Below are 19,578 nucleotides of genomic sequence, written 5' to 3' on the forward strand. Positions count from 1 at the left end.
TGATTTTAAAGAAGGAAGTGTTACTTACTCCTTCTCATAACACAAGAACTAGGGGTCACCAAATGAAATTAATAAGCAGCAGGTTTAAAACAAACAAAGGAAGTATTTCTTCACATAATGCAGTTAACCTGTGGAACTCCTTGCCAGAGGATGTTGTGAAGGCCAAGACTAACAGAGTTGCAAAAAGAACTAGATAAATTCATGGAGGATAGGTCCCTCAATGGCTATTAGCAGAGGTGGTGTCCCTAGCCTCTGTTTGCCAGAAGCTGGGAATGGGCGACAGGAGATGGATCACTTGATGATTACTTGTTCTGTTCATTCCCTCTGGGGCACCTGGCATTGGCCACTGTCGGAAAACAGGATACTCGGCTAGATGGCTCTTTGGTCTGACCCAGTATGGCCATTCTTATGTTCTTATGAGTAAACATAGCATGGTGTCGATATAGGTGACAACCTTCTCTCTGGAGACGCCCTTCAGCAACCAATTGTTGACATGGGGAAGATATGGATCCCCTGCCTCCTGAGGTACACCATGACCACTGCCACGCATTTGATGAAAAGTCGGGCGGGGGGGGGGGGGCAAGGGGAGAGAGAAGAGAGGCCAAATTGGAGAATCACATTGTGAAAGTGGCAGTCTCTTACCATGAAGTGAAGAAACTTCCTGTGACTTTGTAGAATGGCCATGGAAGTAAGCGTCGTGAAGGTTCAGAGCAGTGAACCAGTCATTCTGAGACGAAGCAGGGAGGACAGCTGATAAGACTGATCATGTGGAGCCTCACGTATTCGATGCATTTGCTGAGTCCGTGGAGGTCAAGGATGGGCCTCATCCTGCCCTTGGATTTTTGTATCAGGAAATACTGGGAGTAGAAGCCACTATCTCAGTGTTCACTCAGAACCTCCTTCATCACTCCCAATGCACCAGAGAGCTGACCTGCTTGAAGAGTAGTGCCTCGTGAGAGGGGTCTCTGAAGAGGGACAGAGATGGGAGTGGGGAAGGGGCATTGGGCATAACCCAATTTGACAGTGTGTAGGACCCAGCTGTGGGACACAATAGAGACTCAGGCATTGTAAAAACAGGCTAGCCTGTCCCCGAAGGAATGGGGAGGGGAGGGAGAACAACAAATGGAACAATGCTCTGGATTACCGAGTCAAAATGGGTGCTTAGCAGGTGCCAAAGGAAAGTCCACAGCACAGCCACCAGGCCACAAACTTGAATGCTTCCTCTTGTGAGACCTCTCTCTCCTTGGGGTAGTCTTGCTGTCTCGGGGAAGGAATGCACCAAAAGGTGTTGCGGCCTGTATGGCTGTTTTTGCAGTGCCCCGTAGTAGAGTGTAGCTTTCAAATCATTAAAGGAATGCAAGGTTTCATCAGTCTTGTCCGAAAACAAGGTTTGGCCATCGAACAGCATGTCATCAATTGCTTGCTGGACATCCAGTGTGATCCCTGAGTTCTGGAGCCAGGAAGCTGCCCTTATAGTAATTGCTGATTCGTGATCCTCATCTGGAGTCAAGAGGAGTATACATCTTCCTGCCCTAAAACTCCAAACACTTTGAGTCTCTGTCCTTGGGGGAGGACTTGAACCTGACCTGCTGGATTCAGTTGTTCACTCCCAGGACCACCAGGGAGTTTGGGGCTGGATGAAAATAAAACCCCTGATATCCCTGTACAGGTACAAAATAGCGCTTCTCCAAGTGGTTGACCACTGACACACCCCAAGGAGCCATTACAGGCTCAAGGAGCACCTCATTAATTAGAAGGGAAACTCTTCAAGGAGAGAAGGCTGGAGAATGTCTACAAGTTTATGGGTATTCTCCTGCAGAAATTTCACCTGAATATCAAGAGACAAGGCCACCCAACATACAAGGTCCTGGTACACCTTGAAGTCCTCTGGGATAGAAGAGGAGGATGAACCAGGCAACACCACATCGTCCTGGGATGAAGACGAAGCTGTTGGCTGGGCCAAAGGCAGAGCCTGCTCCTGAGGCAGCATCTCTGGACAGGAAAACTCCAGCAGCTCCATAGGAAAGGAAATCGCAGGTGTCTGGACTTGCATCTGATCCGCAGCCACCAATACCACATGAGCAGGTGATCATGCTTTTGACTTGGATGATGAGCAAAACCTCTGGGAGCAAGGAGCTTCCCAATGAGACCAAGGGGGCCACTGGTATGGGTAAGGCAGTGGTGGCCAATAGGTGTCATGCCAGGGACCTCCATCCCGGCCTTGGGATGCATGCCAATCCTGGTAGCCATACCGGTGGCCTTTGGACCTCTTCCAGTGAAGTGGAGTGGGAGGATGAGGATCACGACTCTGAAGCTGAGGTGTCTTGGGACCTCAGAGACATGGGAGGAGTGACTGCAGACAGAGCCAACTGGTGATCCGACTCATTTGTGGGCCCAGAACAAGGTCACAATCAGTGCTCTTGAGGTAGTCAGCACCAGGGGTGCCAAAATTCTGGTGCCACTGTACTGGAGCCTCCACATACCTAAACGTTGAGGGTAGCAACAACCTCCACTGAACCATCAGTGGTGTCGATTGCATCAGTGCCAAGGGAGGGCCTAGCACCGAAGAACCTTGTACTGTCTCCAGTTCTGTGTCCATACCAACCCCTGGGAGGGGTGCTGCCTGGTGCAGTGCCAAAGGGCCATCGCAGTTGCCAGTCTTGCAAAGTCTTGGACCAGCAGCGAAGATGGAACTGAAAGGCAGAGTAGAGGTCTGCTGCAACATGGTATGCTGACATCACAGATACTGTCGGTACCAGACTCGATGGATGCCCGGAAGCCAAAACCAGAGTCAACAGTACAGAGTGTCTGCCCTTCCTAGCCTGTACCGAGGAAGGGTCAGAGGCGCCCGTGTGTTGGAGCCAGCACCAAAGTTGCCCTGGGATCTGGAGCACTCACTATCAGTCTTATGTGACCTCTTCTTTGGCACTGATAACGGAGAACAATTCCTGTACCTCTTTGGAGAAGGTCCCATCCGGAAATGGGAGGCAGCAATACTTTCACACCCCGAGAGGTTATCTGCGGCCCAAGGAAGGCCTGGGTACTGGGTCATGCCTCACGGCCTGCTCAGGAAGATGCTACTTAAGGCAAAAGTCCCATGCCACCTGAGCCCTCTTTCTGAACAACCTACAGATCTAACAGCACTCTTTAAGGTGGCCTTCACCAAGGCACAGCAGGCACTGTGTGTGTGTGTGGAGTCACTGTTGGGAATTGCCACACCTCACAAAGGGCAAGGCTTGAACCTTGGAGAAGGTATCATCGGGGAGCACCTCTGCTACTACTATACTATATCCTGTAACTTTTACTCTAATACTATTAACTATGTACAATAAAACTAGGCTCAGGACGTAAATTGTGAGGTTGTGAAGCAACAACCATACAGGGCTCCGACTACAGCAGATGTGTGGTTAGAAGGAACTGAGTGGAGGTTGTGGCGGTCCCACCTCATATAGCCAGGGGAGGGGCTACAGGCATGAGTGCTGCCCCTCTACAGGCACTGCTAGGAAAAAGTCTCCATCTCTGGCTTGCGGAGCACATACATGTCTATATCTACTCTAAGAAGAATGTGGCTTGTGGTAGTAATGTGGCTATGGTTCCCCTTTGGTCCATCTTGAGAAGCAGCACTTGACAGTGATTAACTTAAAAAAAAAAAATCAGTGTTTACCTACCATTACCACACAAGTGTAGATACTGCAGTTACTTCCCTCTAATAATTTGAGTAGGAAATATAATTGCAGTATCTCAGATACCAGCATAACTTGGTAAATGTTTATTATTATTTTTAGATAGGCACCGCTCTACCTCCATACAATAAACATAAGAACGGCCAGATTGGGTCACACCAAAGGTTCATCTAGCCCAGTATCCTGTTTTCCAACAGTGGCCAATGCCAGATGCCCCCAAGGGAATGAACAGAATACGTAATCAAGTGATCCATCTCCTGTCGCCCATTCCCAGCTTTTGGCAAACAGAGGCTAGGGACACCATCCCTGTCCATCCTGGCTAGTAGCCATTGATGGACCTATCTTCCATGAATTTATCCAGTTCTTTTTTGAACCCTGTTATAGTCTTGGCCTTCACATTGTCTGGCAAAGAGTTACACAGGTTAACTGTGTGTGAAAAAACACTTCCTTTTGTTTTACACCTGCTGCATATTAACTAGGTGACCCCTCGTTCATGTGTTATGAGTAAATAACACTCCCTTATTTACTTTCTCCACACCAATCATGATTTTATAGACCTCAATCATATCCCCCCTTAGTTGTCTTTTCCAAGTTGAAAAGTCCCAGTCTTATTAATCTCTCCTCATACGGAAGCCATTCCATACCCCTAATTGTTTTAATTGCCCCTTTCTGAGCCTTTTCCAATTTCAATATATCTTTTTTAAGATGGGGCAATATCTGCACGCAGTATTCAAGATGTGGACGTAGTAGGGATTTATATAGAGGCAATATGATATTTTCTGTCTTATCTATCCCTTTCTTAATGATTCCCAACATTCTATTAGCTTTTTTGACTGCCGCTGCACACCAGGCTAAACTTTTAATCAAGCATGATGTCCCCTAGTAATAACAGTCATAACACTTGCCCAGAGGCTGGGTTGGAGGTAGTTTGTTTTGAGGGATTGTCCTTTTTTTGTTTAAAATACTGCATTGTAATTATGTCCGCATGTTTGTAGATGGGTAACAGAACTCATTTTAGAAATAATGACACAAGTTGAGTTTTTTATATCTAGTTTTGTTGTTGGCACTTTCATTCTTCATGTCATTTCAGTCCAGGACGACCTGAAACCTAAGAAGGAAATGTAGGACTTGTAAAGTTGATTCATTTTCTGTCTGTTAAAACTTCAAAGTTCTCTCCCATTTTCTGTTTTTAAATGAACAAATGTAAAACTAAAATTTGGAGTACATTTCCCATTAACTAAATAGTAAATGTCACAGTTTAAAGTGGACATAACAAGCTCTTTCAAAAGCATTACCTGTGGCTGAATCCACAATCCACACGGATCCAAAATTCCCATTGACTTCGTTATGAATTTTTCATTACTGGAATTGCAGGATTTGACCTTTGAGGATCCAACACATTTTTCTTACTTCATACTGTGACTGGGGCTATTGGCATGAGAAGGCTTTCAATTGAAGTTTTCCCCTCAAAAGTCACTTCATGCATGGTGTCCACAAAAAGTTAGCCAACTGGCAAGGCGGGGCAGCATTTAGAGTATTGATGATTTAAATACTTTGAGTGTTTATTTTCTCCCTCCCTTCATATGCTGCTTTTCTTATATTGTGAGCTCCACAGCACAGGGACTCTTTGTATGCATCAATATGGACAGATCAGAGCATGATGTTATTGCAATACAATAGCAGCAATAACCACAAATTCTTCAAAATTTAGCAATAGTGTTTGTGTCAAGATTCCTGATAACCAAAGTTACCACAAAGTTAATATGCACTTTGGCCCAATCCTGCAAAGGCTGATGCATGCTTAAGCACATGAGTAGCTCCACTAAAGTCAAGAGAAGTACTTGTACACTTAAATGTAAACATATAGTAAGCCTTTCCAGGAATAGGGCCACAGTGTAGCAACATTTGCATTAGTTTTTTATTGTTTTATTCCGTATTTCATTTTATACGCTTAACCGAGATACCTGATTATTTTATTTTCATAGTTAAATCAAAACTATCAGATCCAGACAATACACTCTCCAATGCACTTCATGACAAGCTATCTGAAAACATTCACATATGAAGCAAGCAAAATGAGTTGTATTTCTTTAGTATGAACACAAATTTCTTAGGTGGGAAAGACACTTCGCCCCACCAGAATTCTATGAACAATTCTCTTCATCCTTGTCTCAGGATATTTCCATTATAGTATTGTTAGAAGAATATAATAAAAACCATATTTGTTAGTTAGCTGCCCATGGCAGTTATAGATTGAATAAATGAACAAATTAGTGATTAGAGTAAGCAATGTCAGACCTCCAGCTTTTTTTCACATGGAAGTCAAAGATGAGCATGTTTTCCAACTACTATAACACTATTAAAAGAAAACCAAGTTATTTTGAGATCACCACCACTTTAGCAGCATGTTCACTTACAGAATAAGTCTGGGTATGATCATCTAGTCTGCCACCAATCAGCAAGCACACACTAAACCCAACAACCAAAAGCAGATGAACTTATCATGGCATAATTCCTGAAAAAGCAGATGCCTAAACATCTGTATCTAAGGGAAAGAACGACCAATTTTACATTTGTGAGGTAATTGTATGGACTAAGGCTCTGTCCTGCAAAGACTTCTACACACACTTCACTTTACATAAACTGAGTAGTCCCATTGACTTCAATAAGGCTATTCACAGTACATTGTGAAGTATAAATATAAGTCACTGCAGAAACAGGGCCTATGAGAAGAAATGCAAGTTTTCCTACTGCACTATAAAGAGGAACTAAAATTGCTAGTTAATCAGGTGTTCAGGACAGAGATTGCATTCTACAAACAGATCTGACCAAAATAAAATAAAACAAAGCTTATAAAAGCAACTAAATGTTTTCTGGCCCAGTATCCGGGTCCTGCTAAGAGCCATTTATGAACATTATGGCTGCACTTTTTCCTGACTAAGTTCAGGGTTTGAAATTTATGTAAAATGCCTGTTTTAGAATCTCAACCTGGGAAACTGCTGGAAAGGATTAAGATCTCTTCTGAGAAAAATGGCCCTGATTTGTGTGACAGCCGGAAGATAAAATGGCTTCTGATTTGGACAACGATGAGATGCAGGTATCTGTATTCCAGACGAAAACTTCATCTATGGAATTACAACAGGCTTTGTATCTGAAATAACAAAATTGTCAACTTGTTATTCTCACCCTCTCCCACAACATTCTACTACAGTGTAAATATTTAATAGGGGCCAAAATTAATTATTATCTGTAACATCTTTATTAGAGAGTAACTGCTACCTAGTACTTCACCAGAAAGTATAAAGCCACTATTGGAAGTTGCAGATTTACCAAGATTGTCAAGCTGTTACACTTGGACAGTTTGTCTCAATTTTATTTTTGCGGATGTAGCTAGGGATCGTCCATGAATTTATGGTTAAAATTCAAATCCTGATCACTTTTATTTTTTTAACTCCATCTGTAGTTCTTATCAGACTTGATTTCACACTTTCCAACCTCTAGAATAATGGATAAATTACAACTAAACTAAGGTGAAAGGTTGATGGCAGTTACAAGGCCAAATTCATCCCACTGTTTGGGACAGACGTGCCTATTCGGAGATTTTTGGTTTTGTATGTCACCAAAAGACCAAACCCTGAAGTCTTGGCATTGTCAATACACATATATAGGCAGCAAAAACAAAAATGAATATTTAAAATTTCACAAACGCAAAGATAATCAAACTTTCTACCTTTTCAGCATAAATCCCTTCTGCACAAAATAGCAGTGTATCACACTGTTTTAGCAATCCTTTATTGAAGATAACAAGTTGGTTATGTTCACTGTATTGTATGAAACATCACAATATCATACTGGGAAGGTACTATCAGTACAGGGTTGGACCAGAGCGGACAGTCTGAACAATAAACCATTTTGCATTCTTCATTCCCAATCTTTTAACAACCCCAAAAACCCAGCAAAGGGACAAAAATCTGTTAACATCGTCATTTAGAACAATTTAACTTACAAGGCTAAAATCTAATGAATAAATAAAATATATTGTGGCAATAATCCTCTCTAGAACAAAAAACAAAACAAAACAAAAAAAATCAGATACACAATGAATCAAAATGATTGGGAAAGCTGCCCATAGGCACCAGTAAGTGAGTGTGTGTGTTTTTACAGACTCAGCATGGGGATAAAGTTACAGAAAAATAGCATGAATTCCATTTCACACAAAACCAGTTGATGACTGTCATTAGCTTAAACTACACACAAGGGCAATTACATCCTCGCTGAAACACAGTTTAAACAAATAGGAAAATGTTTACAAGGCATCCACAGCATGTAAAGCATGTACAGATGGATACATTCATTGTTTCCCCTCCCCAATAGCTTTTTTTTTTTTTTTTTTTTAGATAAATACTTTATTCTTCTCCGTTTTTAGCATCTACTGGACTCAATACATGCACAACTCAAAAGAATTCAGAAAAAAAATCAAAGTTATTGCAAAAATAGAATTAAACTAAGAATCTTCAAGTACCTTACATGACAGCCACTCTGTACCATGCCCATTGCTTATAAAATGAAAGGTCATTGAACCCATGAAAATATCTCTAATATTTTCTTAGATTTAAAATAGATAATTTTAACTGTATTTATAGTAATCTCAAAGTGATAAATTTGAGCTTTGAAAATAATGCAAACAATTAAAAATTAAATCCATATTACACAAGACTTCTGTCTGTATCTGAAGCTGAAAAATTAGAGGAAACTATAGAAAACCACATGTAGAACAAAAATCACATTTTACATTATAATAAAGGCAAATTTTCAGCATTTTTAAAAAAACCTGCAGCAGTGAGTGAGATGTCAAATTAAGTTACATCTAACCATAAATTAATCAGTTTGGTTTTAAAAGGTTTTTCTTCTAGCAAGAGTTTAAGGATGTGTTGTACACTTGCGTAAAATTCTTATTGGTTTTAGACGCCTAAAATCTTCTTCTATTATTGCCAAATACATTTATCATCAAGCAAGCAGTAGGCAACGTATCACAATTTGGACACTGTAGGGAAACCTAACAGTCTGATAATACAGGTAAAACTGGGGGGGGAGGGGGAGGGAGGGAGAGGAAATACAAATCCTATAGCATATTGCCCAACTGAAATTACTTCCAAGCCACAGAGCTGCAAAAGCCTTCCAACTTGGTAAAGTGAAATAAGTAACGTCTCATACAATTATTTGTACTCTTTCATGCTTATATGTTAAGTTTCGTTAAACCATAATGTATCTTCAGAGTACAACTACAATCCCATGCACCTCAGGTACATATATTGATTTGCTGAAAGAATCACTTTTTCCTTGGTTTTTAGGGCTAAAAGTTCAACAAAGATGGAGTCCGTATGCCTGAGGCTGGTAAAGATACTGTAATACAGGCAATGCTAAGAGTGGCAATATCAGAAAACACAAAAATAAACAAGTGATGGAAAACTCTAATATCTTTCTGCCCATTTCACAAAATGTTGGAAATCCACCAGAATTTTTCCCTTGTATTGAAGAAAACTGATTAAGTTTTTTCCCCCATTTTTTTCAGAATCAAAAGCATTTTAGTAGATTTGTAAGGCTACCATGGATCTTCTAGATCTCCAGCACCCTACAGGAAAAGAAGAGGAAAAATATTAATACTCACCAATACAAAAAACTACATCCATAATTAATTGAATTCTAACAACGTAATAAAGTGTAACACGAGGAAGTAAAAAATGAAAGGAATGGCCACGTTTTCTTTACTAATTTACACACATACACAAAATCACTTTTTCCATATATATATATATATATCTGTCCCCAGAATCTCTGGAATTCATCTCTGGAAGCAGCATGACTAACTGATTAAAAGTTTAGCTATGCTTTTCTCTTACAGAACATATTAATGCAATAAAAATAATGCACTGCAATGAATATAAATAAAAACCTAAACAAACCACCCAGTGTATTATTCCATCAATCCATCAGCTAATCACTACTTAAGAAAAAAAAAAAATCTATAAAAATCTGTGAAATGCTAAGGAAGATTTCTGAACTCTTGAAAGATAATCCATATTTAGTAAGAGGCTCCCACAGGATCTTACTCACTAAGGTAGAGAACTTTTATGTATATCTTTGTTGGATGATAAAAGCTATAATTTTGTGCAAGTGCTTCAACAACTGCAACCAAAAATATAATAGGAACTGTGACAAAATACCTTTGTCACTGCTGACAATGGCATACTTTTGACAATGGCATTTCAGAAATAAACTACAGGCAGTTAGATTCACAGTAACATAGTAATACACTAATCTACTTGAATGTGTGTATGTGCATGTGTGTACACACAATGAAGAGGAATATAACACAAAATGTAGACTATAACCTAAAATACAACAGCATGTTTGCCTCATTTTTATTGTAGTGTTTAATTTAAAACTATGAAATACTGATAGAACACAGATTAGAGTTACGATAATAAAAACTCCCAGAATATTTGTAGGAATAGCTAGTTTAATAAACAGTGTCACGATCCTTGTTGTCTGTTGTTAACAGTAGCTAAAAGTATTTCCAAACCATGACTAGATAATTAGTATTTCAAATGAACTTCCAAAAAGCTTGAGGTAGCATAATATCAACAAAATTCCTTAAATAAAATCAATATGCATACAGATATTATTCCACATCATATTTTTTATTTGGATTTAAACAAATTTTTAGAGCTTCACACTAAGCACTCATTCTAAGTACATATTATTGTCTGATATACATTATGCTATAACCTATGGAATAGTGAAGGATACAGTTCTCTAGAAAATAAGTAAGATATTCACACTGAACAGAGGATACAGTCTAAATTGAAAGGACCATACATTGAGGGAAAAAAAGAGTGGCATAACAAATCCTAAAACAAGTGAATAATTATTTTTGTAACTATGATAATGTGAACTATATACTATTCAAACAAACATGCAATAGGTAGGATATTATGCTGTGAAATAATTCAATTCAGAAATGTGAACAAAAGGTGTATTTGATTAAGATGCCAATTAATATATGTAATGTAAAGTATTAAAATTCAGCCTTCACTAGGAATACGCTTACAACACAATGAAAAACTTGCTTTTGCATCTGTCAAAAATTCCTATCACTGGTGTCACAGGGTTTTAAAAAAGTAAATCCTTAAGACTACCAACTACCAGTAATATAAATGTCCTGCTTCCTGCTACACAGAATATAAAATTTAATTACATTTTGTTTATTAATCCAAACTACAGTAAATAGTAACTTTTAAATTACTCAAAAAAGGATGACTTTTCATATAAAAAGTCTGTACATATAAATGTAGGTACAAACAAACTAACTTTCTAGAACTGATGCAACAATGTGCTGACATATGAATACATTAGAACAACTAGGTCAAGCTATCAAATCGGCTGTGTGCAACACAAAGACATTACACCTGTTTATCACTCATCTCATTTCTCCCTGAATCTTCATTAGAGCTCTGCATTTCAGCAAGATGATTCTCAGATTCTGTTTGCGTGTCTGCCACTGGGTCACTGGGTCCAGCAAGATTATCAGAAGTAGATGCTGTAGCTGGTTCAGCAGTGCACTCTTCTCCCTGTATTTTAGCTAGCCTGTAACTAGTCAGCATCTCCTCCAGAAGGTGGCGGTAGTTGCCCCTATGATTAATTCTCATTTGCCTGAGAGCTTCCACCAATTTCCCCTGTGTTCCACTTTCCTCGGGTTCGCCAGGGTCCTTTTTTTAAGATTCAAGACCCCCAAAATCAGTAGTTAAACTAGGATATTTTAGAATGATACATATATTTTAAAATACAGTATATAAAAAGTCATTTCTGATTGAGGAAAAGATCTGAGCTTTATGCCCTCCTATGCATATATAAAAATACCTTAAGTTAACAACATGCATCCTAAAATTAAGTTATTTGATTCATGTTTGTTTATTTTAGAATGGGCATTTAATGGGCCTTGTATTTAAATTGTTTCTATTAAGACTTACAGTATTGACAAACATTTCAATCTACTTTATGTGAGGCACAAAGAACAATATCAAAAAGATGACCCCAGAATAAATCGGCCTTTAGTTCAAACTATGTCCTTGGATGCACATAGTTGTCTGGCAGTCATTGACTTCAGTGGAAGCCAAAGAGTGAAGAACGTGGCCATTTAAATTTACACTGACTACTGAGTCAATATTTTAAAATGTAAAGTACTACTGATTCAGTAGCAATATACACCCTATGTGAACAGCTTAATTAAAAAATGTTTACTGCCAACAATGGATGCTGTAGTATCAGAATTCACTTAATTGATAAATCCTTTGACACTTGAAATCTGATTTTCTTCATGTGTACAATGCAGCGGGTAGAGGGCCAAGCTATTGCCAATCAGCATCCTAAAAGATACTGTTTCACAAAAACGCCAATGATCTAGCAATTTTTCTTCCCAAGTTGCTGTCAGGAAAATGACTATCCAGAATATTTAGCTAAAGCCAAATCCAACAACCTACATTTAGGCACCCATCTTGATCTGTGGCCTATGATGTGGGAAGGAATCCTCCCCCAGTCCCTCATCCAAGCTGCAAAAGCATTGTAGACTACTTCAATCAAATGGGTAAAGCAAACCAAAAAACCCTCTTGTTATTCTGTGATGGTGATTAGTGTGCTTTTGCCAGGAGAAAAAGTTGCATGGCTCTGAGGTCCAAACTGGCTATTTTAAGTTCTGGATCAGTGCCAAAACAGCTCTGTTGCTTTGAGGGGCCAGAAGATATTTTAATTATTGATGCCTCACTATCATGCTAGAAATAGTAGCTAGATAACACTGGAAGGCTGGTGATTCTCGCTACAAAAGATATTATAGGCAAATCATCCTGATTGCCATTTATGCTTTCCCACTGCCTCCTTCAATTCTGATCTGATTTTAGTGGCCCCTATTCTTGAGAGCTTTCAAAGCTGTAACCAACATTGTAAGCTATCTGAAAACTTGGAATCCTAACCTTACAAATGTCAAATGGTATCTAATTCTAGGGGGTTCATGAAAATACTGGCTGCCATAACATATCTTTTCTCTACCCTTCAATTCCAACAATCAGAATAACTTGGTTTTAAAGTGTGGGTATAATTTTCAAAATTTGTTGTTATTGAATATAAAACTGTAAAAATTTCTTTATTTCAGAGAACATAAAGTGTTAATATTTGAAACTCCACTGAGGTTTCCTGTCCTGTGAAATTGGAAACACTTTTCCCAGGCAGCTAGTATTGACAGTTCACATTTCTACATTCAAGGGGAGCTGCAATGGATCAAGCCATGGCTACAATAAGGGACTATAGCAGTGGTTCCCAAACTTCAATAACTTGTGAACCCCTTTCACTAAAATGTCAAGTCTCACGAACCCCCTCCTAAAAATGAATATTTCCAGGAATTTTCTCCTTTATCTGAGTATAAATTATAAAAGCAGTGATCTGGGAGAAATAAAATTTGCTTTTATGACATGCATATTACACACTATTTATTATTAATTATTATTTATCATAGCAGTATTTTTATAACATTATGAAAATGGCAACACTCTTCCAAGATCTCACTTTTGTAGCTTGTATCACTTTAATAAGCCTGTTATAAGACAAGGCTCCTATGTTTCATCAAGGAGTATCAGATGTGAAACAGCATGAAGGTATTTAAGAAGCCAACTCAGAGTTCCTCCTACACAAGCATTCAGGTCTTGAGCAGTCCAGGCAAACAACGCACATTACAACAAAGCTTAAACTTGTTCTTCATAATAATTAAAAAAATAATAATACTAGCTGCCTATTTAATTTTAAAAACATCAAAAAATCTCCTCCTCCCTTTGCATTTCTTATAAGGAGTCTTGAAGTTTAAATCTCCTCAGTGTGATAGATCTACTTGCTTTGATCTGCTTAGCTCTTGGAAGTCCAGGGGCTCCGGGCTGCTGGCCAGCTCTGTCTGCCATTAGGGAATTTTTTCCTGATAACCCCCTGTAACATTTCGCGAACCCCCAGGGGTTCACGAACCCCAGTTTGGGAACCACTGGACTATAGTAACACAGCTACAGTGCAATAGCAATGTTAGCATAACCCCATAATGTAAATGAAGCCTACAGTGATGGAAGGGGTTTTTTCATTAGGAATACCACCTACCCAAACGATGGTAAGCTAGGCTGACAGACGCATTCTTCAATCAATCTAGCTGCATCTACACCAGGGATAGCTATGGCGCTCAGGTGTAGATTTTTCACACCCCAGAATGCTGTAGCTACATCAACCTACTGTAGACTAGGCCCTAATCAGTACACAATGTAAGTATAAAGAACTACTGAAAAATACAGCCACTTAAAAAAACAAACAAAAACACCCAATATCTGAGAGCAATCCAATCTCTTTTTTAAATTAATAAAATAACAACTCTTCCTATTACATTTTAGCTAGCCTCTAATTATTTTTTCTGGTAGTATTGTAACCCTCTTAAAATAATTTTTATAAGTTGTTTCCATTTTAAATCCTTCAGCTACAGCGTTGAGAAAATCAAATGCAAGTTAACAAAAATACATTATACTATTCCTTTAGATTGCAAACCTTTTGGTGCAAGAGTCTATTACATGTTGGGCACTGATTACTGTACAGCACCACATACATTTATAGTGCTATTAAGGAGCAGATCTTGTCTCCACCTTCCTATCTATGGAGATCCTTGTCTACAACAGAAATGGTGAAATTACTACACAAGGGTGCTACACAAGGGTTCCTGGTAACCAAGCATGCCCCTAGGGATCAGTGATCATAGAATCACAGAATATCAGGATTGGAAGGGACCTCAGGAGGTCATCTAGTCCAACCCCCTTCTCAAAGCAGGGCCAATCCCCAGATGAGCCAGGGGTCCCAACTACTCCACTCCACACCAAGTAAGAGTGCACAGGAGTCCAGTGACCAAGCATCTCGGAGGCTCCAATACCACCCACAAAACATCGCTGCAAAAGATCCCTTCCTCCGCACATCTCTTCCAGTACACTGTTAAAGATTTGCTCTGTGTTAAGGATTTGCTCCTAAGTTATTATTTACCAGAAATATATTTGAGAAATTAAATAGTTACCACAAGAAAGTGCACAAGACCCGAGGACAAAATTCTTGAACTTGACTACAATTTAAATAAAAGCCTTTATAGTTGTGAAAAATATAACTACATTTGTATTCTGAAAAAAATAATCGATAAAAGATGCTTTCTGAACATTCTTGATTCATCAAGCTATAAAGTTCATTTGTCATCAAATGAAGATTACTTTTTTTATTTAAGCTGTTCACACTACAGTATATTGTTACAACCTAGACATCTGCTCAAATACAAAAATTAATATAAATACCTTTTACTTTATAATTTCATCAGTTCAGGTTTTATCCCACACCATACATTTTGTTGACTGTACATTAAAAACATGCAATGCAAATCATATCTATATATAATCACTTTATCAATACGGTATAAATTAATTATATGGAATGTTGATAAATATATTACACATCACTAAATGAATGATTGAAGATTTCTGAATGTTGTCATAAGTAAGGAGTTTCAAAGATTGTTACAGCAATATTGCATATAGAAAAATAGTTGTAAACATTTTTCTTAGTCTATGTAAGAATACAGTTCACCAAAATAGGGTCAGACTCTCAGCAATGTAAAATCAGTGCAGCTCCAGACTGTGCAAATTAATACTAGCTGTGGATCTGGCCCATAATTTTTAATATAAAGCTCTGCTTTTGCTATAACATGACTTATACTAGGAGCATTGTAATATATCATTTTGAAACACACTTTACAAGCCACCACCAACTGGGTGTGTTGTATGTATCCAGCCCTTTCCTATGGTATCTGATTGAATGCAGGTTTGTAGGGGCACTCCAGTTATGCTATCACAACATAGAGAAGAACAGAAGCATTTTAACTAATAAAGGAATTATTCCTTCTTCAGTCTTCTTCTCTAAGCATCAAGCTCAGGAGACTGAAGGAAAGTCCAGGGGCTGGGAGAGTGAATTTAGCAATGACCTAGAGCAGTGTTTCTCAACGACCGGTCCATGGACCAGAGTTGGTCCCTGCCAGACACAGTTTAGGAATGCAGCAAGCCAGTCCCTGGTATCAAAAAGGTTGCGAAACACTGACGCAGACTATCAGGTTCAGCACAGCACATGAACTACTAGACTCAGCCTCTCTTAAGGAGAAAGGAAAGTACCTTTCATCTACTGGGGTACTATAAAGAGGTGTCAGCTCTGTTGTCCAATGGCAGCACTGAATTTTCTCCTCCCTTCAAGTCCTTCTGGGACATATGAACCAAGGACAGAGAAGGGAAATAATGCTGTTGTCAAATGACAGATATTCCTATCAGAGAATCAAATTCGATCCTTTACCTAGTGTGGCTGATGCATTAAAATGCAGTCCAGGTCTAAGGGACCTCTTGGTCCTCCAATACTCAAAGATCACAGAGATTTCCCTTAATATAGGGATTTTATTTAATTCTAGCAGAAAATAAAACTATATTTATATAGCTCAAAAAGTGCATTGCACTGTATTGTCCACACTTTTTGCATAATACAGTATTTAATGTAAATATAACCTTTAATAGTAAGCCTGCCCTTCCTTTGTTTTTACTATGCCCACCAGATTTGCATTTGTGTAAGAATTAAACAATTATTTTAATAAAATACAAATAGATAATATTTAAGAACTGATGAAGCAGGTCCAAGACATTTCCTGAGATTCACCAGTAGCTGAGAGAATGCTTACCATATTTGTTTACTCTGGTTTTTGCCTTTGTGGAGCTACACAAATTATAACAATTTGGTCCTTTGTGTTTTCCTTTGAAAGTCTTTCTTTGTCACAAATATGCTGCAGCACCATCAGGCATTTATAATTATCTGACAGAGGAGCCAGGTTTTTTTTTTTCATTGCAAATGTTCTAAATTGGGTGCTTTAACTAATCCTAAACATTTCCATTTTTGGAAATGGGTAAAAAGATGCTGAGGCAGAGAGAACATATAGTATTCCAACTGTTAGGAGTCATGGTGGGTTGGGAGGATGCAGAGTTACTTGCAGGACTGAGGAAACAGCAGATGTTTGAGGATATGAAGACAGCTGAGACACTTGGAAACATGCTGGTTTATTTTGGGAGGAACTGTGGCACAGTTTGAAGGGGTTAAGGATGTAAAATTTAACTAACCTTTATGATCTAAGACAAAAAAAAAAATATAAACTACAAATTTTAATTTTTAAAAAGAGACGTGACAATGAAACCATTAGCTATTTATCTGTATTGTGACAGCACACAAAGGCCCAAATCAGAATCAAGGCCCCCAACTGTGCTAGGCTCTATAAAGACACATAGAAAGACAGTTCCTGCCCTGAAGAGCTTGCAATCTAAGGCCACATCTACACTAGAAAGTTTTACAGTAACTTTATTGCTGGCATACAGCCGCCAACATTGAAATTGCACATGCACTCTTAAGACAACACAACATATCAAGCTAACAGCCAACAGAAGGGAAGTAGATGGAGTGAGGCGAGAAAGACAGTGATAACAGTAAGATCATATAATTACAGAGGCTAGTTATATGCACAACTAGATTCAGAATAATTTCAAAGTAGTTAAAATAAATAAATAAATAAATAAATGAAATCTGACAACCCTACCCACCCTCTCACCAGAGCCTTCACTTGCTGACTGAATTTTTTTAGGCATGTCAGCATGCATGGTTCCTGGGGACCATTTAGAGAACAGGGTAGTAGCTTTACAAATTAGCTTAGGGAGTGAACCCTACGGGTAAAGGGGCAACATTTTGCTAAGCAATGAGAAATTATCAGCCTTTTAAAAGTTACTATCTAAACAAGTAAAAAAAAAAAAGTTTTAGTCTCCTATACATGAAGAACTAAACCAATCTGTCACTATGGAGCTGACTGACATGGAATGACTGTTACAATTACTTTGTAAAACAGATGTTAAAAAAAGTGTAAATTGTAAATTTCATTTATTCCTTACTCAATCCAGTAACGTAGTAATTTAAACAGTTACAGCAACCAGTATAGTGTTGTACTTTTTTTGGTCTAATTGAATGTTTAAAGATTTGAAAGCTCAAGTGTCCAGGAGTTGAACAGACAGGTGTAAATAATTCATTACAAATATTAAATCAGGAATGAACAAATAACTTGTTACTTTCATTCAAGTGTAAATTACAGTAGTTCTAAGCCATTTCACAAAAGATCTTCAAAACTGAAATACACTAATCTTCACTGGAATCACCTGTGCAACATGCTAATAAAGCGTAGCCAGTATCACTACCAAGACCCTTTTCACTTAGTGCACAGTCAACAGAAATTTTCTGTGTGAATATGATTCTTACAAGGACACAGAATTTGACACTAGATTTTTCAAAGTATAGGACACTTAACAAAATTACAACCTCATTACCTACTTCAAAGCCAGAGTATATTTAAACTACCAACAGCTCCCCATATTGTGGCTCCATGGTCTTGAATGAAAAGCAGAAGCAGCCATTTATATTAAAAATTAATTCTTCAGAATTGGGTATCACACATCACTGTCCCTTTAACAATAAAGTTTTTGAACAGTGATGTACATGTAAATATATATCAAATTTTGTTCTGTACCCCACCTGCATTGAAGTATTATGGTTTCCTCATTATTAGTGAAGTCTAAGATCCCAAAGTAAAACTTACCCCATCATTCTCTCTGTGTGGATTCAGCCTGTTATACACAGCTTCTATAATATTACGCCTAAAAATGAAGAAAAAAAACAAAAAAACAAAAAAACCCTGTAATATAGCAGACAAATGCCATATAAATATGAACATCCTACCACAAAAATGAAGAGAGATATTTCATGTCTAAACTTCTGTTTGTCTACCCTGCATATAAAGAGTTCAGTTAATGGTAACGAAGGATTTTTCAAGGTTTAGGTTTGTATGCGACCAACGTTTTCCTCTTCTGAATTTTTGCTTCCCAGCCTCCTCTCCTCTCCTCTCCATTTTTTATCCCACTACATCTTCAGAGTTGCTTGAACATTTCATAAATTCCCACCATGTACATGCAGAATGTCCCAAGTTTTATTACAGTAGTTCTGGAATACATTCATACTTTCAGCTTAGCCCAGCAGTCTAAGAATTCCTAAGGTGAGCGGCAATTCTTACCATACACAAACTGTGAAATGTGAAAATATATATTTTAAAATTGGTATTTTTGAGGCTTATGCTGAGAAATGATACCATGTATGGGAATCCCAATGTAGAAGATTTTAAACAGGTCTGTACCTTGGCTTAATAATGGCTTAAACAACCAGAACAACAGTTCACTTAAATTCTCTCTTGGGCTCATACTGCTAGTGACACAAACAAATCATTAGCAAAAAACCTGGTGTCCCATCTATAGGCTTGCAAAAAAAACCTGGTGTCCCCCCATAGGCTTACCTCAAATTTTCCTAAAATGTAATTTTAAAAAACATTTCACAATTTTAATACTGAAAAGTGCTTTCTACCTTTCAAACTTTCAGGCTGATGTTAAACAAAATGGGTACAATTTTTCTTCGAAGAGGCAAGCTACGCTGGCACTGACCCAAGTACACATTGGGCCCTGAAGCAAAAAATTCAGAGTAGCATGAAAATGGTTCAATTTTCTATTTTATCACTTTCTATAGATAGTGAACAAATATAAAGAACTAAAAATCCAAATATGCCAAATTTTACATCTTTAAATGTAATTGTATGGGATAGTAAACCAATATGTTATATATCAAAACAGTCTTTATTTTTTCCCTATTTGGGATGGAATGGGGGGCTGGTAGTGGC

General features: G+C 38.2%; 1 protein-coding gene across 3 annotated transcripts in view; it reads right to left on the reverse strand.

The window, feature by feature from the left end:
• Window positions 1-7,456: 7,456 nt before the first annotated feature.
• The window catches only part of PPM1B (protein phosphatase, Mg2+/Mn2+ dependent 1B), a 119,402-nt gene continuing 107,280 nt past the window's right edge, over window positions 7,457-19,578 (reverse strand). For 2 of the 3 annotated variants that reach the window (XM_054021615.1, XM_054021614.1), the window contains 2 exons: window positions 18,454-18,511; window positions 10,364-11,452 (listed from right to left, as the gene is read on the reverse strand). In XM_054021615.1, coding sequence (XP_053877590.1) covers window positions 11,147-11,452; window positions 18,454-18,511 — 364 coding nt within the window. In that variant the 3' untranslated portion in view covers window positions 10,364-11,146. Of the gene's footprint in view, window positions 9,316-10,363; window positions 11,453-18,453; window positions 18,512-19,578 lie in introns of those variants that run through there. The other variant, XM_054021616.1, reaches the window with a different exon arrangement.

This window comes from Malaclemys terrapin, chromosome 3 (genome assembly GCF_027887155.1).
Source record: "Malaclemys terrapin pileata isolate rMalTer1 chromosome 3, rMalTer1.hap1, whole genome shotgun sequence".
Lineage (NCBI taxonomy): Eukaryota > Metazoa > Chordata > Testudines > Emydidae > Malaclemys > Malaclemys terrapin.